Genomic DNA, 23,196 nt, shown 5'->3' on the forward strand with positions numbered 1-23,196 from the left:
ATATCACGCTAAAAAAAAAACAATTTTCCCGGCTTGTATAGCTCATGCGCACGCGCGTACTACAGTTGATTGACAGGTGATGTTTGTATCTAAAAGGTGATTGGCTCTTTTTATGTAAGGACTTCCTTTCTACATCCGTTAACAGCTGGGCGCTCAGAGCTCCTTGGTTGAGCGTTCCAATTTCTCCCATTCATTTCAATAGAAGTGGCCCATCTCTGCTAAATAATCTCTGAAATAACCCGTTCCTAGGGATGGGATAGAGATAGTGACTCAATGTGGCCCTTAAAAATGGCTTGTTAGGCATGAGGGGGAAATAAATTGAGCGATAAAAATCCCAAGGAGTTTTCACTCGTATTAGCTTGTTTAATCCAATAATTTAGACTGCTGCTCCGTAATAATTCTGCAGTTGTTCTGTAACTGCTGATCTAGAATCAGTTTTGTTTCTCTCCCCAAACTTTTAGTGGGGCAGGAAAAGCTGACTCTGAATCAGCACCTGCGGCCAACTGAAACCACATCGCTTGCTGTGTGTATCTGTAGAGAAAATGTCGTCTTTCTTTCTTTTTCTTTTTTTTTCTTCTTTATTATAGAAAACGTTATTTTAAATAAACATAGTGCATTAAATGGAGTAAAACTTATTTATTAAATTATGGTAGCATTAAAACGAGTTCATTCCTAATTACATAGCAACAGTTATAATCAACTCAAGCTAACATACACTAAGATGACTCTAGAATAAAAAAATTATTCACAAGATATAACCCTTGAACATGTGAAGCATTGTCTACTGGAGTTTATTCCAACTTCCTAAAACTCTTCAAGCTGATGCTGATATTGTCGGCAAGACAGCAAAAATCATGCATATGTCTTGCTCGATTCACTTAATTATCAATCAGGTCTGTATTTTATCATGAACAAATAACAAAATCCATTTTGACTGTTGTTTTAAATGGTAGGCTACATTTTTTATGTTGTTTTAATGTGGTAAATAACTTTGACCACAATGTATTAAACAGCAGGGGGTTTCATTCACATGTTTTTGGTGTGTTTATTGCTTGTAAAATATCGCTTGCTCTCAGATCATAAAATGTTTCCTATTCAACTGCATGTTCTGGCGATGGTCCTGACAAGTTTACAGTCATTGCACACACTCAATGTAGTTTTTTTGTTTGTTTGATTTGATTTGTTTCTAAAAAATGTGCTCCCCGAAGACAAACTGCATAAATTATTAAGACATAAAGTATATAGGCGCACTAACTGTTCAAATTAATCCAGTTATAGGGACATTTCGCATTTTACCTTGAAATGCCTTTTGAAAACGTCAATGCCTGGTTTCTGCAAATAACCAATTTAAAGGGGGAAAATAACAAGACACCGGCTGGGCCGAAAATTATTTATTAAATTTTCAAATAGAAACTAGACAAACTGAGAAACAGGGTCGGGGAACGAATGTTATGAATCAAAGAACAAATCGTCAGTGACACGCACTCACATACAGACCGATAAAACCAGCATCAGTTTACTTCCCAACCTCTGATGTAATGCTAGAAAGTTCCGAAAGTTTCGTCTTTTGAAGTCTGTCACGCACCCTCTCTCTTTTTAGGACGCACACGCATTATCTCTCACTCAAAAGTACATGATGAATGAGTGTCCCACCTACATGTGTGTGTAAGGTATGTGATTGGCTCTTAAGAAAGCCAATTGAGTGATTTGAGCCAATCACAACGCCCTGTTCGAAAAGATCCGGAGTCGATAGAAAATGTACTGCATTTTTCAGGATAGAGGTCGTGTGTGCAAACAACTTTTTGAAAATACTGGTAAATTTTGCTCTGGCAATTTCCGTTAATGAGAAGTTGTATCATAAATTTCCATATTGATGGTATGTGTGAACAGTGGTAAATTTGGAAGTAACAGCAACCAAACCATTTTCCTGTAATTTACCTGGTTGCATGTGTGAAAGGTGCTAATGTGAACATTAAATTAAGATAATATTACATTGGTTTTAAAATAAGATTACTGCCTAAAATAAGATAACACAAGATACAGACTAACCGTAACCTATTTTTTTCTCGCAAAAAAAAAAAAAAAACGACATAGGCCTAAGCTATTAATTTATTTACTTTACTATTTGACTGTTTTTACTGTATATGTGACTGCTTTTTTAAACGTGCAATTAAAAAAAATATATTTAAAATAACCGTATTTATTTCAGTGTTATATTTAACACATTAAAAAAAAAATGTTTTAATGATTTAAAAAAATAACAAATAAATAAATTATGTAAATTATTTGTCAGTTTGTTAGGATATTATTATTATTATTATTATTATTATTATTATTATTATTATTATTATTATATTTTTCCCCCATTTCCTAAATAAGAGGCGTCGCCAGGATAATTTTGCACGACATACGCAAACGTCACTGAAAAGAGCGCGAGAGGGCGGATGCCGAAACACTGACTCTGAGGGCTGTGCCAGGATCGCAGTCAGCCCTGCCATCTCCATTAAAGACACTGGAAATGTGCAGGTGAGTTCATGACATCACATCTCTATCTTTGAATATGATGAAGATCTTTAAACTGCAGAGATTATCACAATATTTACTGCTACAAATGTCAACAGAAGTAAGACACCGTGCGTGCGCTTTATCATCATCACCATCACCATCACCATCACCACATATCAGTAACGCTAACAGACGACAACATCTCATTTATTTAGTCACATATATGATTTGCGACATTATTTTATTTGCAGTAGTATCATTATTTTAAATTCAAAACGCTTCATTGTTATTGTTAGCCGGCCGGCTAACATCAGTTAGCTCTTTGCTAGAAAATATATTGCGATTCTCAAAATGTAAAGAATTATCACACTGTCAGTAGTATGTTGACAGGTATGTGGCAGATTTGGGTGTTTTTGTTCCTCGATACATGTGTTGGCAGTAGATATGATGAATTAGGAGATATATTTACCATGATAGTGTTAAAACGCCTGTCATATGTGGTGCTGTTTGGCAGTGGTCACCTGGGTCATACAGAGTTTATAATGGCCATTACGTTGCCTGATAAACAATATAAAAATTGCATAGGTCTAGGACTATATTTTTGGTGATGTATTGTTTTGCCATTTGTTCTCTAAATAGCCTGCTGCATTTTATAATTGTTATATATTTGGCTGATGTTTGTAATATAATGTGTTAGACTAATATTAAGTGTCAGGGGATTATTTTGACGAGCAGTCCTCATCTACATCAAACATTTGTCTGTAATTTAGCCCATGTCTAGATCTATTTATTGCTGAGAGCTCCATGGCAACAGCAGGTGTAATTCCATGTTTAATTATTTTGCTAATTGGGAATCTAAAAATCCCTCCGCCTCACTCCATTCATTCATTCATTCATTCTTAATGTTTGTATCCCCAGTAATTTCATACACGAATGGCATGTCTATTTCGGGTGTTGTACACATTTATTTGTTTGAAAATATACTGCATGCATTTGTTTTACTAGTTAAGATGACTTTTTATTTTATTTAACGGCACACTTAAAAGGGATAGTTCTCTAAAAAAATGAAAATTTGGACATAATTTAATCACCCTCACGTTGTTCCAAATCTTTATAGCTTTCTTTATTCCATAGAACACAAAGGAGATGTTAGGTAAAATGTTTGTCTGAGTCACCATTCACTTTTATTGAATGGAAAAAAGATGCAAAAGTGAATGCTGACTGAGGCTAAAGTTCTGCCTAACACCTTGGAAAGAAAGTCATATGGGTCTGGAACAACAAGTCGATAAGTAAATAATGACAGAATTTTCATTTTATTGGGTGAACTATCCATTTAACTAATTTTCCTTTGCAGATCTGCTGTTGGTTCAGTCAGTTGTTTTAATTTTTCACTGTCAGGCACACAGTAATTAGCCTAACTCCTTTTTCTATGGAAAAACATCTAGAATCATGTGTTGTGAAAGGGCATGAATATTGTAGGTAAGTAAAATAGGTTACCACAGTTCCTGTGTATTCTGTACAGAGACAAAAGCAAATTCAGTGGGGTAGATGTTATTTTAGTAATAAGAGACCACATATAAGCCATTTGAAACACAATGATGAGACTTGAAAAAGAATGAAACCAATAGAATAAGGAAACAGAGAGCAAGAAAAATAGAAAGGTACAGGACTCCGTGTGTGCTGGAAAGGCACTTGTGGAATCTGGTAAGTGTTAGTTTGGTTCTAGTTGTCCTTGTGCTTTACAAATTCTTTGTTAGATAATAAACACAATGTCTTGTGAAAGTAGAGCAGAAACTACACCTAATCTAAATGCATTGCACAGTGTATTGTTAGTCTTTAAAAGACTAATTAATTGACTATATTTCTGTTCTGTATCTGTTTCTTAGACAAATCCCTAAGTCCTTGGCTGTGACATCCACCATGACCTATTGCCAGAGGGCACAGTGATTGAGACCTGGCGTGTGTGAGCTGGGCACAGGCAGTTTAGTATGGGCTGGGTCTGCTTGCACACCATTTTATTGATTATTTGGGACAGAAAAGCAAAAGCCAGTTTAGAAGTGAGCTGAGGTACATGCTGCAACTGTCCCTGTTACAGGCATAGAAGAAATCAGTTTGCTTTCATATATTTAAAGGGATAGTTCACCCAAAAATGAAAATTCGGTCATCAATTACTCGCCTTGAAGATTTTTTTTTTATTAGGTGGAACACAAAAGGAAATATTAGGTAGAATGTTAGGGACTGACAGCCTAAGTCCCCATTCATTTTCATTGTTTGGAAAAAAAAAAAGAGTAACATAAACATTCCTTTTTTTTTTTTTTTTTTTACTTTTCCTCAAGTTCCACAAGTCATATTATGGTTATACAGGTTTGGAATTACATGAGGGTTTGTAAATTATGACAGAATTTTCATTTTTGAGTGAACAATGCCTTTAATTGACGTACAGTATCTCCCTTACTTGTAGGACCTATTAATGGTCCACTTAATGATATTGTATCATCTCACAGGTTTCTGTCATGGATGCAAATATGATTCCAAAATTTGTTTCCAAAGATGAGGAAATTGATTTCTGGAAGGCTCTTTCACTCAAGTACAAGAAAAGGTGAGTCATGGCACAGTAGGCAACACTAAGAATTACTCAGATGCAGCTCATGTCTCTTTGTTTTGTAGCCTGTCACCTGAGAGGTTTCTTTCATGTTGGCCTCAGCCTACACAATTCACATTCTCCTTTTGATACCATTTGCTTGCCCTGAGGCAACACCAGTGAATGCTGGGAATAAAATCAATGAAACGTGTTCACTGACATTATGAGAATCACGTCAAGGTTCCTGAATGTTTTGACATTTTCATAATGTTCAAACGCTTCCACTCTGTCATATTAGCTTGTTTGTCTTATGCAATCCACCACAGAGGGAATTTCCTTTAGTGGGTTTAGTCTTTGTGATAGGATACAGACCCCTGCTGCTCATTTTACCATTGAAAAGCTCTCAACAACGTTGTAGTCTAAAAAGATTACACAACACTTAGTAAGATTAAGTCTGAAAGTAATGCTTGTTGCTTGCTAAATTGGATCCCAAAGCAGCATTTCTCAATTTTAGTGTGGCACGTTCAAGACATGGCTGGTCCTCCCTTTGTGGCACTCTGATCATTGGCAGGAAAAGAGATAGCTGATAGCATCAAAGTGGAAATGTACATGTTCATGCACACCTAGCTTTGTGATACACAATCAAAGGGTTACGCCTGGTTACGTAAGAAATGATCATGGAGGTTTTGTAGCTCAAAGAAATCCGTATTTTTAATCTGAATGAGAGATTTGTTCAACGAATTAGCTTTGTTTCTCTTTGATTGTTCACCAGCTCCTGAGCTAATTCCAGCAGTGTGACATCTGCCTGTCAGACAAGTCAGCAATATGTGATAGAATATCTGATGTTGCAAGACCAAGTCAAACATTCAGTGCAAGTGTTGAATAGTGGTTGATTATATATCACTATTAAAATAGGTCATACTTGGGGATTTGAGCAAACCCTAACCCTAAAGTATTCAAATTTGGCACGTAACTTGCCCCGAACTGTTTGTGCTACAGACATGAATAAGACCTCAAATTGTGTGGATTGAGGAGATATGAGCTCTTACTTTTCTAAGCAGTTGAAGGATGATGAAATGGGTAAAAAAAAAAAAATCTTTGCATTAAAGAATAGACCTACATGTGCCAGTCCTCTACAGACACATTGGAGAAAGAATAGTAAATTTTTGTTTATTCTTGCCAGATTTTGACATGACATGTAGGCATAAAGCAACTGAAAACTGAAAAATATTTTCAAATCGCACATAAGAAATTCTAATTGGAAACGCTTGATATGTGAATAAACTCTCAAAATTTGCTTAAAAGTTAATGTGCTAGGAGGAGGTGGATTTTCTAGAGTTTTGCATTAGTTAAAATTCGTATTAAGGTGATAAACAGTTTATTCGCAAAACCATGATGTGTTTTGACCATTCGTGCACATGTTATGAGTGTGCAATAGCTTGATGTGACTGGCCTAATGAAAGGTCCGACCTTGGCACACAATTTTTCGTGCATAGCGCTTGGCATTTGGAAGTATTCAACCCATAGCTGGTCTTTTAAGTGGGTCCTCACAATCCACCAGAATAGATTTGAGCATGGAAGCTCCCATGTATAGGGCTCCAGACTTAACATTTGAGAGCGGTGGCACCGGCACCTCCTTTGGTAGCACCTGTGGGGCCATGGGGGGTTGGGTTCTGAGGCCTATAAAATGAAAAATTTTAAGACAGAATCTAATAATAAAAGTGGTATTATTATTATATTACAAAAATAAGTCCAATTACCAGTCATACTGAATATTCTGCCCCACTGAAATGCTCATTCAACAGTAAGGTGTTGAATTTGAGTTGGTATGCATATGTACATTTGCTGGCATTAAGAACAGGAAGGTTATCTATACAATCTATAAAGAGTAAAAAGTTAACAGTTTTTGTAGGGCTAAATTGTTTTGACAGTGCAGCTGAATTGGGACTTTCATCAGGTTATTGTTGATTCAAGTTCAGTCATCTCTTGGAGATTTGAAGGCAAACAAAACAAGTTATAATTTTCTTCAATCAGAGAGCATTAGAAGAGAACAGATTTTACACAGAAGGAAAACTAGCATAGTCCATAATTCACAAAGGTCCAGATTTTAAAGCCATTGATTCTATTTTGCATTTGCCTTTATGAAAATCTTGCCTTTTTTTTATTTTATTTTATTTTTATATAGTTTTAACAGTGGTTAACCAGACCATGGTAACCATAGGTAAAACCAAGCATGGATTGTCACTACGATGGTTAGATGTAAAATGATTTCTAATACAAATTTAAAACTATAAATACATAAACATTTAGAAACGGCTAAAATGAATGATATTCCCTCACTCCCCTAATGTAGCCTATTATAAATTGAATAGCTGTAATATGATATTTATTATGAATATATTTCTGCCTAAAATACTATAATTAATACAGTTATTACTATACTAAATACTGTACATGGTAATTCTTTTAAGGGCGCTGATGTGTGAAAAGTCTCATTTATATCTGTACTCCTTTTCACCTTGTCAATGCTGTTCAGAATGTCGGGCTGTTTAATTTGGTTTTAAACTAGTTTACTCAATGAGGGTTTTCATTAGGGATGTGCGAGACTAGTCGACTAAACGGTTCTGATGCTGCTAGTCGACACTGGAAAAACTAGTCGGTTAATATTTCCCCCCATTAAACTGTTAATAATTTTTACACATTTACGTTTGGCTTTATATTTTTACAGAGGCTGCACTTAAATTACTGTCATATTAATGTTACATATTTTAAACAGAATTAATAATACAAATATTATTTAAAAAGAGGATATATGGAGCAGATACAGTTTAATTTCACTTCAGGCTGTGCGTGCATCTTCCCTCTCTCTCGCGGCACGCGCAGGAAAATATCCTCTCACTAGACAAGAAAACTCAGCAAAGTAGTTAAAAAATCACTTTGGTGGTGCGGGAATCGGCTTTCCAAATGTTTGAAAGTCCCTAAGGATGTTTTCACATTTGAGTCTTCTTTAAATCTGTGCATGCTTGTATGTTATTTTTCCACTGAGCAGGCTTTTTCAAGCGCAGGATAGCCGCCTCAGGTGAGTCAAGTCCCGTCTTTCACCGGACCATGCCGACGTGTTAATTTTACTCATCAAAAAATTATGCTTTTGAGTAAGTAGCCTAGAAAATAACTGTTTTAGACTAGGTATGCCATTTCTTTAATCTGCTGATTAAGAAGGCTATTTTCAACGAGGTGCCGACTGCTTAACAGGTTAAACTATCTTTTGTTCTGTGTGCATGTTTAGAATATATTAGGTTTATTGTAGGCTACATCACAGGTCTATTTTTTCTATCCTATAGGTACTTTTTTTTTTTTTTTTTTTTTTTGTAACATCATAACTGTTATTGGTTGACGTTCTTTACAGAACAGCTGTCATATTAGATCAGTGGCTAATGCACGACTGCACGTCCTGAAATACGCGCAACTTTTCAGCGCATTGTTTTTCTCTCTCATTGATTTGGCTTACCTGTTAATTATTTTCAACAATGTCCTGACTGTTTTAATATGTTAAGTAACTTTTACTTGGTGATTTCCATTTAGAACAGGCTTTTAGGGTTGTTCCATTGATCCTGCACTATTCATTCAATTGTTTTCATAAATATGTCTGTTAAATATTCGCAAATGTTGATTCAGTGAATGCGTGTCATGTTCTATATTTAATGTACAATGATCATAATGCAAGGCGAGCACGTCGCAGATAAATGCCCCTTTTCAGTGGAATTTAGCATCGGATTTGGAATAGATTAAGTATTTTAAATGGGTCGCATAAAAATTATTATATATATATATTTTTTTTTTTTTTTTTTTTTTTTTTTTTTTACTGTTTTCTGAAGGTTGGTTTCTCTTTAGACTAGTCAGTTACAAAACTTCCGTTTAAATGACAGTCAAATTAGTCGAAGCGCACATCCCTAGTTTTCATAGAGCTCGAGCCGGATCCACGAGTAAACGTACATTTTCTGTGCTCACGTTGTGCGTCTCACTGGTTCTCGGGGCACTGTAATGATTAACACTTTGCAAGTGATCGCACCTGGTCTGTGCTCACGCTGTTCTGTCCTTTGACCCATGCTGATAATGGGTCTGGGTAGCGGATGGCGCTGTTTTGTTCCACTTTTGATGCGTTTGCCACTTGATATTGCTTAATTGAAAACGGCACCGCATAATGGAGAGAGAGAAAGAGGGAGAGCTGGCCAACACATTATGTCAGATATTACACTCTGTGGCATTTTCTGGCAAAATTTAATAAAACGAGGTACAATTGCTCCAATCCTGCAAATAAAACTCTCCCTGAAGCAAGGAGGTCATTCAGCTGCTCCATCAAGACAAGGCGGGCTACCTCAAGATAATGTGCATGACATAGTTGATGGAAACACGTAACGATTCGTATTTTCTTTAGTCTGATTTTTAGAAATGCTAAACATTTCAATGGAAACCCAGCTACTGATATGTAACAAGTGCCAAAATTGTACTGTCTCTTTAAGAATAGCGGCAGTTCGGGAAGCGTCTCTGCTTTTGTGAGTGCACAATAATGAGTTGCATGGTTTCTTTACCACATCCATGGAGTGTGTGATTTAGATTTTGTTTCTTTTTATTTTTTGATTAACAACTGACTGTAAATAACAGAATGGGTATTAAAATAGACATTATTGCATGTGAACATTTTTTGCCACTACACAACTCAATCACTGGCGAGTGAAATCTGAAACATTTACTTTCCAGTGGCTAATGACAGACCGTTTTTAGTTACCTACAGTAGTACAAAATTTGGTCGCATATGCAAGTGATTTACTTGCATTTTAGAGGGCTGATGTGCTGTTATCGAGCTACAGCGGATTTTTATATAGTCGTGCTAGTCTTCATTTGTCTGTCCAAGTATAAATGATGCAATGCGTAATTAAATATATGAAGGAAGTACGTCAGCTGAGGAAGTATTAAATACACATCACACATCACCACTGTCTTTCTGAGCATGAGCACAATGCTGAGGCCAATTGTGGTCCAATTAACATTTACGTGTATACATGCTGGACGAAGCCAAGCTACAATCGCATCATCTAGGTCTGTTAATCCAATTTTGCACAAATCGGACTGGTACAATTTCAGTCTGACTAAAGCGTTTACAGGACACACATTATTGTTTTAGTCCGACTAAAATCACATTTTAAAGTACATGTAAATGGTACTGACTTAGGGGTTGGCTTTTTTGACGTAGGTCAGTAACTAGTGTTCGACCAATATATCGCAGAGGCTGATAAATCGGCCGATATTCTGCATTTTTTAATTATCGGCCTCGGCCGATAAATTTTCCCGTTTGGCCAATTTGTTTCTTGAGGGTGCTGAGAATCGGCTGTTTGCATGTGAAGCGACTGAGACATGTAAACGACCAGTCATGGTTCGTTTTGTTGTTACTTGCCATCGTGTTACAACAATAATAGTACTGTGTGCAACACAGTGCCATTTTAACTGTCCGCATATAAGAGCCGCAAGTGCTCACCTGTTTCATTCTCCCTCTCTCTCCTCAACAGTTCCCTGTAACTTTTAACTGTCTTGTCTAATGATAAAAAGGCAACTATCAATAAAACTAATATCATATACCGTCTGCAAATATGCACATATCTCATTTAAACAGATGTAAAAAAACCAACCTCACACAACTTGAGCACATTCAGCATCCTGTGGAGTGCTCATTTATTTACTTCTAAAACACATATTCTATCAGCCTCTCCTCAGTAGTTCCCTGTCACTTTTAACATTCTTTTCTAATGATAAAAGGCAAATATCAATGAAAGTTCTATTATTTACCATCTGCAAACATGCAGATATCTAATTTAAAAAGATGTAATTCACGAACCTCACGAAAATCCAGTTTTCTTCCTGTCGAGCGCTCATTTAATATTTTACTCTGAAGTGCATATTCTGTCAGCCAGAATAAAAACTTCAGGATCAGGATCAAAAGTTCCTCTGATTCACAAATCATGATGGTCACTCTGTGACAGTCCAAGCAGGCGATCCAGGCTGTTTAAACTGTCAGGAGATTGCTACTGCTCGTGCTGGATCCGCACGAGCGTGTGAATGCAACTTCAAAGTAAATGCGCTTCACGTGCGCTATAAGTAAATGTCATATTCACTATGCACTGTATGTACAATTGATTTGATTTTGTATTTTTTGAGAAAATGCGATTGTTAATGCGCACATGCCATCCATGGTTGCTGGACTACTGTATGTGCTGTTATGTCCTCCTTCCTAATATATTAACAATTTCTTCATGTGCAAATAAATTAATAACATTTAATGACTAAACAGAAATCAGAAGAAACTGCTATCTACCATTTAAAATACAATATTATTTCTTTAGATTATTTTTAACAAAGTTAAAGTTTTGTGTGTAATTGAGTAAATATAGTGCTAAATTAGAGTTTTATTATTTATTTTTTTTAGCAATTTTATGTTTGTTATTTACTATATTAAATTGTGTGATATATTGCCATTGTATTGGCCTATCGGCCACCCTGCTCTCTGGATATCAGCATCGGCCATTAAAAAAAAAACATATCCGTCGATCACTTCCAGTAACTACAGAAAAAACCCTAGCAACTGCAAAGCAACACACTTAAAAACACCCAGAACAAGCAACCATAAAGCACCAGACCACAACACCCTTGTATCATTGTTCTGAGTTTTGCACAGGCAAGCAGCCCTCACATTTAGTTAAAAATGTAATCGGCATGCAAAAAAGTCATGATTCGGGATTAGAAAATGGGTCATTTGATTAACCACCACTTCCTTTTGAGCTGTTTGGCAAAGGACATCCTGCCTGCAGTGTGGCACTTATGTTCATCATGATGTAAGACTCTCATTAGAAGCACAGGCTCCTCCAGGGCTCACTGACATGTGATCACTGCTTCTACCCCACTTCTGACCTGCTAGCAAAACACCCCAATCAGCAGTTTAGAGGCCAGAAAGGACACGGTGCAAAAATGAGTCACAGATGTTGTAATATGATGATTCTGTCTAATGCATTCAGGCAAGTTGCACCTCAGACATTATGTACTTTCGGTACGGATATAGTGGTCTTCATTTCCCTGGATAAACAGGTTGTCCTGCCCTGTTCCTGGCTCACGTAGCAGTAGCATGACTGGGTGTGGAAATATTGCTCCGTTTCCATTTTTAGATCCTTCCACAACCGTAATGCTGGTGATTACATAAAGAGGCCCCTGGCTGTGGCCTCCCATGTTTATTGGTGCACTTTAAACAAAACTGTGGTTATTTATGGCAGATCTGCCCCATGCAGCTTGACTGATTTACATTGTACTAGTAAAAAGGTCAGGTCATATCAGATTCAGTTAAATATTGGAATAAAGTTATTTGAGATTTTTGTAGCCTGAATAGCTAAAACCATGTATTCTTAAATGATCTGTGCATGGTTCCTTTACTACTATGCTATAGTGATGTCCTTATCAAAACCGACATTTTACTTGTTACATTCCCTGGACAGAACCAAGAAGGATTAGTCTTACATAACGCTATGTTTCCTTTGTCTCTATGGGAAATGGCCAATGTGCACTGTTGTGCTTGATCTTATCAGTGTGTTGTAAGCAGTGTCTTCAGAATATCCTGTACAGATAGCATTCATTACATTAGACATCCTCTAAGTAATGGATCCCTTCATTGTTTAATTTTGTCTAGTTATTTTGAGTCTGAACTGTGGGCAAGGAGAGTAATGTTCCTGCGGTGAGCACTTACTGACCCCTCACAGTCACGCATTGTTTCTTGGATGTTATGAACTATACAAAAGACCAATATTTTTTTGTTCATCTGAGAAACATGGGTGTAAAAACTGTATGGGTTGAAAGTAGGGCTGGGCGATATGCAAGAAATATGTTCACAATATTTTTTATAAAATATTGTGATATCTGATTACGTCATCAACCCCCCAGCTGAGGGATCGTTAATATTCTTGCTATATTGATTTCTCAAAAATAAAAGATATTTCTAAATTTAAATTGCACTTCAAACGAAACAAAAAGCAATTAAAATTACGTAGTGGTCAAAAAATCTTATATAACTACCCTTCCATTTGCCGTCATGCAAGTATCCGTCTACAACAGGTGGAAAATTACTAATACAAATTAAGATCTGAAGACAATTATAAATGTAAACATAATAATAATGTTGATGATAATAATTATGTTCAAGGTGAACTTGTTTAGGTTGTATACACGTATAGGCTTTAAAGTAAACCTGCAGTTAAACTTCGAGCACCTCTTGAGATGTTCTGAGGTCATTTTCAGCAATTTCATAGACAATACTATTCTTGCAAACAGTTTTCAGATGACTGAAACAGGAAAGAAAAAGTGATAACTCTTTACACACACGTGTTCCACAAGACACACTTCTAAACAAACAGCGCATCAGAGACACGCATCAATGGCTTTTCTTTCATCTGTTCTTCAAAATATAATAAAGCGTGTTTCGTCTAGCACGTGTCTTTGTGGTTAACAGCATTTCTTGTCATGTGTTATTCTGAGACGTCTTGCAGGTCGCGCACCACTGTTGCGGGCAGATGAGCAAACTTACCCGCTCATGAAATACCTGCATTTGGATGAGGAGCTTGCAAATAAGGAGATGGATTCAGCCTGGGTTACTGTTTAATATATCTGGCGACTTCCCAGATCCATGGTTTTGCCATTTACCGATATTGTCGATCATCGTCTGTCAATAAGTGTCAATCGCCATCTGGAGATTTGTAAGACATCGTTGATATCCAATTACATCGTCCTATCGCCCAGCCCTAGTTGACAGAGCATATCTAATACAACCTGCTTGTGTTTAGTATGCTATAATACAAGCTCTGATCAAGACAGGATATATTGAAGTAAAATAATATGATTGTGTTTTTTGCTTGTGTCATTAGCTCAGTGTTAAACTGTATTCTGATATGTGTGTGTGTGTGTGTTTAGTTATAATGAAGCACAGGAGGAGTTGCTGGAGTTCCAAGAGGGGAGCAGAGAGCTGGAGACAGAGCTGGAGACGCAGCTGGGTCAAGCGGAACATCGAATCAGAGATCTGCAGGTGGACAATGAGAGACTGCACCACGAGCTTGACTCACTCAAGGTGAGGCTGTGAGCTAAAAACAGGCCCAGCTGGATAAGGTGCTTCAAACAATGATTAATACATAATTATTGGCAGTTTTGGCTCACCTTTTTTTAAACGTAGTGACTATTTGCACTAGGTGTAAATAGCACCTGCCACACATCTTGGCTATTTGCACTCCAATAGTCTTGTGGACTTAAGAAAAACTGCGCCCCTAGTGTCACTGTCGTGGCAGGGGGTGTAACAACTGTGTTATTGTGCTTTTCTTGCAGATTACCTGGGATCGATTTCGCCTTTTGTCCCACTTTTCCCAACTAGTTTCCTTTCTCCACTCTTAATATTTTCTTTTAATACTACTTCTAATAATAAATAAATATAAAGGTTGATTTAGTCACGGGAAGGTTGGGGAGTTGACAGATTACTACAGTAATATGGTGTTAAATAGTAACCATGATTAATTTTGTGGTTACTATGATTTTACTACAAAATGCCATAGTGTTTAGGGTGTCTGTGGGACTCTAAATAAACAGGAAACACACTGCAGTGATGCCCCTATAATGTATGTTTAATTAGGGGTGCAAATAGTATCGTCTGCCACTATTTGCACCAGGGTGCAAACAGCATCTAACACTATTTGCACTTAGAGCAAAGAAGATTTTGTTGTTGCTATTTACACTTAGTGTAAATGCTATTTGCTGCATCTATTGCTATGTGCAAATAGCCTCTGCCTTTTTTTTAAAAGTATATGTGTGTCTAAAGAACATTAAAGCAAGGGCAGCACCTCTGATGATTTTTTTTTTTTTACACCTTATTTTGCTTTTTTGTCCTGTAGGAGAAGTTGGAGCAGCACTATTCTCAGAGCTATAAGCAGATCTCCATGTTGGAGGATGACCTCAGCCAGACTCGAGGCATCAAGGAGCAGCTGCATAAATATGTCAGAGAGCTAGAGCAGGCCAATGATGACCTGGAGAGAGCTAAGAGGTCAGAGGACATCATCTTACCCTTAACCACACTTTTCACTCAACTCAGAACTTTAGCCTGCAAAGGTCATAATGATTTCTTAAAGATAACATGAAACAGTATTCACAATACATTTAACTTCTGTTACGTGAAAATATGGCCTATCCAAGTGAAAGCTGAAAGTGACAATATTCTACAGGAAATAATATAGGGCAGGCCTTTTATCATCAGGATCTCTTTGGATTATTTGCTCAGTTTAATTGATATTATTATTTAGTATATTTTTTACCTGCCTGCACCGCAGTGGTAACATCACCAGAAAAGTACAATTGTTTTAGGGAAAGATAAACATTTAAATATAACTGATGAATCATGTACAGCATGAGCAGTGTCTTCTTATTAAGATGAAAATGAGGTCCTTTTCAATTTTATGTAGTCTAAAGAATTCAACCCTGCTGGGTTGTATGTTCTCACAAATGTTTCCACTACTACATTGGAATTTATAGTTTTGTTCTGTTATGGTCTGTTGCTGCAGAGCTACAATTACGTCTCTGGAGGACTTTGAACAGAGACTAAACCAGGCCATAGAGAGGAATGCCTTTCTGGAGAGTGAACTGGATGAGAAGGAGTCTCTCCTGGTGTCTGTGCAGAGACTAAAAGATGAGGCCAGAGGTATTTACTGACTCTCCTCTCTGAAGTCTGTCATGTAAAAATACAGAAGCTTCTTTCTCATGCCTTAGGTGCTCATTTGATGTTTGCAGATGTGTCTTTTCTTGGTTTTTAATCCTGTTCTTTCAGTAAAAAGCTTTTCCTACCTGTTAAACTGACTGCTTGACGAATGAGGTCATGTAAAGTACTTCATCATTCAGCATTATTATCCACAAGTGAGGGGTTCAAGGTTTATTGCACAGCATCTTAAAATGTTTGTGGATTTGTGTGTCTGTGCATGTGCAGACTTGCGGCAAGAGCTTGCAGTGCGAGAGAGGCAGCCAGATTTGATGAGAATGTCTGTGCCTGGCTCTCCTACTCCAGACAATGACAAAACAGACTCCGTTGTCCAGGCCTCTCTGTCCCTACCTGCTACACCTCTCAGCAAGAACCTGGACAACGCTTTTACCAGCCAGACAGGTAGACAGCTGGATCTCTCTCTCTCTCTCTTCCTTTCTGAATTTTGTATAATGCCAAGTTTGTACCACTAACTTGGTGGTTCTTATTTGCAGTTCTGTCCAACAGTTGCACTAATGCAGCCCTCACTCCATCTGCTAGAATATCAGCCCTCAATATCGTAGGTGATTTACTGCGCAAAGTTGGGGTTAGTAGACACACTACAGTTTTTTGTTTTTTTTTTGTCTCCAATTAATCGATTAGCCATTATCTAAGATATCTAAGACTAAATACAGCTGCTCTCAGTTTACAGAATAAAACACACATTTTAATGAATCTTTGGGGGCATTTACACTGATGCATTTTACTGATTGGATAGCTATCTGATCATGAAAAGACAAAGTGTAAATATCCTCCAAGATGCATTCACTACAGAAAGCAATCCGGTCACCTGAACACTGTCAGGAGGTGGTTTGAAACGCATATAAGACATATAAATGCATCTGGTTGTTCAGGCCACATATGTAAACTTTACTCCTCCCAAATGCATGACTTGACTAAGTGAAAATAGGCACTTTAATGTGAATGACTCATTAGCCGCTTTTCCAACATCGGGCCAGTACGAGCCAGGGCTATCAACCGGTCAGCTGGTTCCTGTACCCTCAGACCTCGAGCCGCAAGACCAAAATCAATCTGCATTCCCACCATTGGGCCAATAGCCCAGCAGCATTGCCCTAAAATCCGTCCTTAATACGCCGCCCTAGTGCCAACGTCACACACCCCACCCATTTCACAAGCAAGAGGTAAACTCAAGCTGAGGTATCATTCTCTGGAGACCAGCTAGCCCTCCAAATGAACACTGATTTGTACTGTACACACAATTTCTTTTTAATTTTCCTGAACCTGGACCATTGTGCACTGGATACACAGCTTGGCATGTTCGGCGACAATGTGCGTAATCACGTCTTCATTCGGCAGACGGCGTCAATCTGACGTTGCACATTTTCATCTGCCCAAATATTCAGAAAAGTCCTGATTTCATCTACTGACCAGTACTGACGATTCTCCATTCTCCGTTTATCTGTTGAGGTAAGCTGGTAGCTAGATATGAAAAATTGGGAAATTAGTATCTTGGTGCTGAAACCTCAGACCTGACTCGGCGATACTCCATTTTTGAAATCAACTCCGCCTCAACCCCGTGTTGGACTTCTTTGGCCCAAGGGTAATTGGCAGGCCAAAGGCCACTGGCCGTTGGCCCTGAGGAGGCATGATGAAGCCCCGGAAGTGACAGTGGGAACGCAACTGGCTCATTTGGCCTGATAGTGGAAACGTGGCTACTGCTTGTCACTGGGACAGTATTCATATGTGACTACTTGAAGAAATTTGAATTGGGTTATTTAGGTAATTATTCAAGGTTTTATTTGTGGAGTCACTGTTACATAACATTTATTTAATTTAGCATCTAATCCAGTGCTTTGTCTTGTTTTCTAGGCTTTAGAGTCTAAGCTTGCAGCCTGTAGAAATTTCGCCAGGGACCAGGCAGCCAGGAAGAACTATGTCACAAATGTCAATGGCAATCTGATTAATGGAGAGCTTACAAATTACTCTCACTCGCTTCACACGTCCTACTTCGACAAAGCGTGAGTCTACCACTTTTGTTTTGCCACAGTTCAGAGAAACCAGTCAATAAACCATTAGAGTTACCTAATTTGACCTACACTTACTCCAGTATACCCACAACTAAATTGATAATATGTGTCCTCCTGTGATCACACTTTTTATTGGAAGTACTGGAGCATTGTACTTCCTATTTTTACTGTATATCAATCCTCCGTTTGCTTTATACAATGTCAAAAAATAAAGTTCATAAGAGAAATGCTTAGGTCTTTCGATGCTCAACTGTTAATTTTCTTTGGTGGTTTTAATTTGAAAACTACTCTAGTCTATTTTAGTACTTGAAGGATAGTGTGATCCTAATAATGATTTTAATGATACAGTAGATAACGTTCTATCAGAGCTCTCAGACCTTTGTGTTTCTCTCCTCAGCAGAAGAGAGAGGGTCATTTTCCCTGCGTTGCTCTTGGGTAAATTATCAGTTTTGTCTGGGGGTCCATGCATGCTGGTTAACTACCCCCTGCGTATGATTTATAGAGTAACATAGTCCACTAGGATTATATCATATCATCTCCACTAACATCTTGGTGGTGGCTCAAATCCTCTCAAAAGGTGTACTCCATAGGTTTGTTCCAAGAGAATTTTATCTTATGAGTAACAGAAATTGAGATGACTTGGGCAATGTTTTGTGTCAGCAGCTTTAGATCAACTACTGTGCACCAAACAGTTAGGCAACATTGCTGTCTTTACTTGTGCTGATCATAGCTGAAGATTCAAAACAGTCAAGGCTCTTTAAAACAATTCAAAAAACATATGGAGTTCACAACCTTAGATTCTCTCCTCATCTGTCTGTCGGTATGAATAGGTTTACCAGATTAGATAATTTATTTTCCTTTTTGACCATGTTCTTAAGAGTAAGCAGCTTTATTGTATTTTAAACAATTTACCAAGATGGAGAGAGTCATTGCAAAAATATAATTTTTTCGAATTTGATCAGGCATGGATCTTTAGATCCTCAAAAGGACAACAGAGTGTTTAGAGCATCTTCACTTTAAATGCAGTGTTACGTAGTTCACTGCAGTGCTGAATCAGTGTGTCTTGCAGTTTGAGTATCAGTAAGGCATGGAGAGGACATCAAGGGGTTGTGTTTCTGCTGTGTAAGACTTATCATTATAGCTATAGATGAGCTATCTACAGAGAGACTTAGATCAGGATACAAATACAGAGGCACACCAGTAGAATGGGCTTTTTGAAGTTTCCCGGTATACTTTGTGATGGAAAGTAAGCCTGAGTAATTTGATTTTGTAATAGTGCAGTTAGGTCATCATGATACCAAAAATTTTGTATGATTCTTGATAAAAATGTTGATACCACAGCAAAAACGAATATGCTAATGAACACACTCTTTTATTCCTTTTATTTTCATTATTAATTAGAGCTGTCAGAATGAACACGTTAACGCATGCAATTAATTAAAATTTTACGTGTTAATTTTTCTTAATCGCGATTAACGCATTTACCGTTAATGCAGCATAAACACTGGCTGGTAGGGTGGAAACTTTGTAATGTGTCCACTCTGAGTCATTACACTGACTGACACTTCACTATACTAACACAACAGCGCTTCCAGTCAGTGTCAGTGATAAAATGATGGACAAAGGAACTTTTAACGCTATTTGATGTACAAAACAAGCCCACATGGGACTTGTGGTAGAAATCAAGTATTTTTCAGCCTATGCAAGGCACATTTTAATTATCACAGAAGCACGTCAAGTCTTAACTATTACCAAAACGCAGAGTGAGACCTGTTTGTCTGCAAGTGCTGTTCATGCGGAGTTCCAAGCAGCACTTGATGCCCTGACACGAATCATGAATGCAGCTGTGGCAAGTAGGGCGGGGCCGAGCGGCGTCTGGGCAGAGTGAGGCTTGGGAAGACAAGTGGTGAATGAGTCTTGTGTTCCATTGAGGGGCGGCGGGAGTATTTAGGGAGAGGAGACGGTGGCAGACGAGTGAGAGAGACGCATGCGGCTGCTGTGTGTGTGTCTGTGTGTTTATGTTTAAGTTAATTTATGTCATTAAAATTATGTTGACTGTTCTGCCGGTTCCCGACTCCTCCTTGCCAATCCTGTGAACCCTGTTACACTGGTGCCGAAACCCAGAAGGAGGAGGGATGTGCTGTTGTGGAGTCCTCGCTGCTGCTGTCTGCCAGGGGACGAAGGAGCATCTGTCGTCTGCCAGGGGGCAGAGGAGTGGCTAAGGACCAGTCAACAGCATGTCCAGGGCTGGTGAGCCCGTCTCTCCCTCCTCTCTCTCTCTCTCTCCTCTCTCTGCTTTCTTCTCTCCCTCTCTATTCTCCCCCACCCCCACCCTCGTCCTGTTCCCACTCCCAGGCACGCACGGGTCAGACCCAGAGACCATCCTGACACGCCAACGCTCCCTCCCTAGAAATGGGGGTATGTGGCGAGCAAGTCAGGGCCGAGCGGCGTCTGGGCAAAGCGAGGCCGGGAAGATAAGTGGTGAATGAGTTCCACCTGTGTGCCACATTGGTCTCGCGCTCCAGTGAGGGGCGGCGGGAGTATTTAGGGAGAGGAGACAGCGGCAGACGGAAGAGAGAGACGCACGAAGCTATGTGTGTGTTGAATGTTCGGCTGAAAAGCCTATTATGTTTGAGTGTATTTACGTAGATGCTGAAAAGCATAACGTAGTGTGTGCAAGTAAATGTCTATGTGTTTGTCAAGCCAGTCCCAGCTTCCTCCTTTCCCGAATTGTTACAGCGGCTTTACTATTGCTGTAGCAAGGTGGATAGCCACAGTCTACTGGTAGATTTATATTGTGGAGGATGAGAGTTTAAGATTTAATGATCATTGCAACAAATATGCAACCTATGTGGGGAATAGTTCTTTGAATTAGTAAAACTTCCACTTAGACTTTGGGAAACGTTTAATGTTAGTTGAATTGGTGCTATTTTAGTGCATTTCTATCTTTATACTGTGGAAGGCTTTGTTTGAAAAATATAAATAAAGCATTACTGTTACATATTCTTTTCTTTTCTAAGATGGAAATAAATGCATTTTGACAGGAAAAGAAGTATATATTGTGTCAAATTTCAGCACTTTCAAAATCCGCGATTTAATTGCGATTAACTACAAAAATGATGCGATTAATCGCGTTTAAAAATGTTATTCGACTTACAGCACTTATATTAATATAATTAACAAATTAGTTTAAATTAAAACAATTGCATATAGCCTTAAAGTATTTCTAAATTAACTGAAATGAAGAACAAAGACGTTAATTAAGAGCAGTGTTTAATTTTCTCTTTTTCTTGTCAGTATTGTTGTTTGTTCCATATTAACGACATTCTAAACTTGCATTACATTAATACCTCACTAGACTCAGCTGCCTGTTGGTCAAAACCGATTTAGTAGTTTTTTTGTTGTTTATTCGTATTTTCATTATCAACTTGGTACACCCTGTGTGTGTGCTGTATGCCTGCTATTCCAGGTAGCAACAAGAGAAGGCACAGCAATGTGCTGCTTATAGGAGTCATCAAATTACCTTTGTACTGATGGACAGGAGAGTGTTTGTTTCTGGTGTGTCTCTGGGGGCAGTATTGAGTGGTCTCTGAAACAGGCTCTTTTAAGCCTTTGCCTGAGAAAATCTAAAGTTGCAGTGCAGAGTTTGTTTTGCCAGCTTATCTACACCATTTCACTCTAACCTACTCAGGTGTGAGCTTTGCTACACGTTTTACTGTCAATTTGGTTTCAGGAAACCTTTGTAAAGCTTTTCTATAATTAAGAGCTCTTTTTAGCCATTAATATGTAAATGCTATCTGATTTATTTAGTCTGTGTGGACTGGAGACAATGCTAACAGTAGCTTGACTGAAAATATTGAATAGCCTTTAGGGCCTGATGGTAGCACTTGAAATGGCTTGCATTGTAGTGCTAAGGGCTCAAATACCTTCTATTAAGCTTCTAACCAGAGTCTCATGTTTCTCTGAGCACAGCAGGACAGTGAATGGAATAGACTCTGGCGCCATGACGAACATCTCAGCCGCACAACAATCTAGCTCTCCGTCAGGCCTGGTGCTGAGCGTGTGATCACGGACCCTTCACGCTTAAAGGAATAGTTCACACAAACATGAAAATTGTCATCATTTACTCACCCTCATGTTGTATCAAACCTGTATGACTTTCTTTCCTCCATAGAACACACAAATAGGTTTTAGTATAATGTTAGTATCAGTCACCATTCACTTTCATTGTATAATTTTTCCATAAAATGAAAATGAATGGTGACTGAGGGCATTCTGTCTATTATCTCCTTTTATATTCCATAGAGAAAGTCATTGGGGTTTGTAAAAACATGAGGGTGAGTAAATAATGAGTTTTCATTTTTGAGGTGAACTATCCCTTTAAAAACGCACTCAAACCCACACAAAGAAGACCTCCATTTACATACACATAGGTAACCACTATACAGCAATATAACAATTCCTTTTAAGACCCTACTGAATCTGTCTTTCTGTTTGTTGCTATGTTTTAAATCCTTAATGAAGTTCTTGTTAATAGTCCTGAAATATGTGTATATACCCATCTAATACATTTATGGTTAATGTTTATATAGATATGAGCTTATATGTACATATTTAATTTAGTTCTCTCCAAACATTTATTTATTCCTATATTGTTTTGTGAAGTCTGATTAACAAATGGAATTCACACTATTATTATTTGTTGTGCAACACATAATGTGTGTTTGTTTATAAGGAAGACATATATATAATGTACTGTATATTGAAGGTGGAGATATGACGATGACTATCTACAGTAGACTTACATGTGCACTTAAACAGTATGTCATAGAAACTGGTTTCAGTTTTACCAGTTGGATCGTTGATTATTTCAGAAGTGCTAATGTGTATCTCACATGGGTGAAGGGTGTCCCCTAAACCATGTGGCCTGATGTAAGTGTGAAAAGTCTTGAGATTCAGGTAGATTTGCATTTTGAACATTGTCTTGGTGATATTGACAATCGATTGACATAGTGAAACGGTTGGTTTCCCAGCATTATAGTATTTGTTGAAATATCCACACCTACGTTTTTCACTGATTTCTTGTCAATAACAAATGTCTTTCAGTTTGGTTTGAACAGTGCAATGTGTCACATAGTCACTTTTTGTTACTTTTTTGTGCTGGAATAAATTGTAGTTTTCTTATTGCAACAAAGACAGTAATGATACCTGTGAGGTGTTACCACCAAAAATGTTGATATCATATGTTGTTGAAAGGCTTTAAC

General features: G+C 37.9%; 1 protein-coding gene across 4 annotated transcripts; it reads left to right on the forward strand.

The window, feature by feature from the left end:
* Positions 1–2,416: 2,416 nt before the first annotated feature.
* Positions 2,417–23,126, forward strand: LOC127422773 (nuclear distribution protein nudE-like 1-A). Of its 4 annotated transcripts, none has more exons than XM_051666524.1 (10): positions 2,417–2,526; positions 5,010–5,104; positions 14,087–14,240; positions 15,052–15,200; positions 15,715–15,851; positions 16,134–16,307; positions 16,400–16,491; positions 17,775–17,923; positions 18,333–18,367; positions 21,905–23,126. In XM_051666524.1, exons 2-10 carry the CDS (start codon positions 5,019–5,021, stop codon positions 21,913–21,915), a joined length of 987 nt encoding a protein of 328 aa, XP_051522484.1. In that variant the 5' UTR covers positions 2,417–2,526; positions 5,010–5,018; the 3' UTR covers positions 21,916–23,126. The 4 variants fall into 4 exon arrangements, with proteins under 4 accessions (XP_051522484.1, XP_051522480.1, XP_051522482.1 ...); XM_051666521.1 differs by lacking the exon at positions 18,333–18,367 and adding an exon at positions 4,392–4,572 and having other exon boundaries at positions 2,422–2,526; XM_051666520.1 differs by lacking the exon at positions 18,333–18,367.
* The last annotated feature ends 70 nt before the right edge of the window (positions 23,127–23,196 follow it).

Source organism: Myxocyprinus asiaticus, chromosome 32, assembly GCF_019703515.2.
Source record: "Myxocyprinus asiaticus isolate MX2 ecotype Aquarium Trade chromosome 32, UBuf_Myxa_2, whole genome shotgun sequence".
NCBI lineage: Eukaryota > Metazoa > Chordata > Actinopteri > Cypriniformes > Catostomidae > Myxocyprinus > Myxocyprinus asiaticus.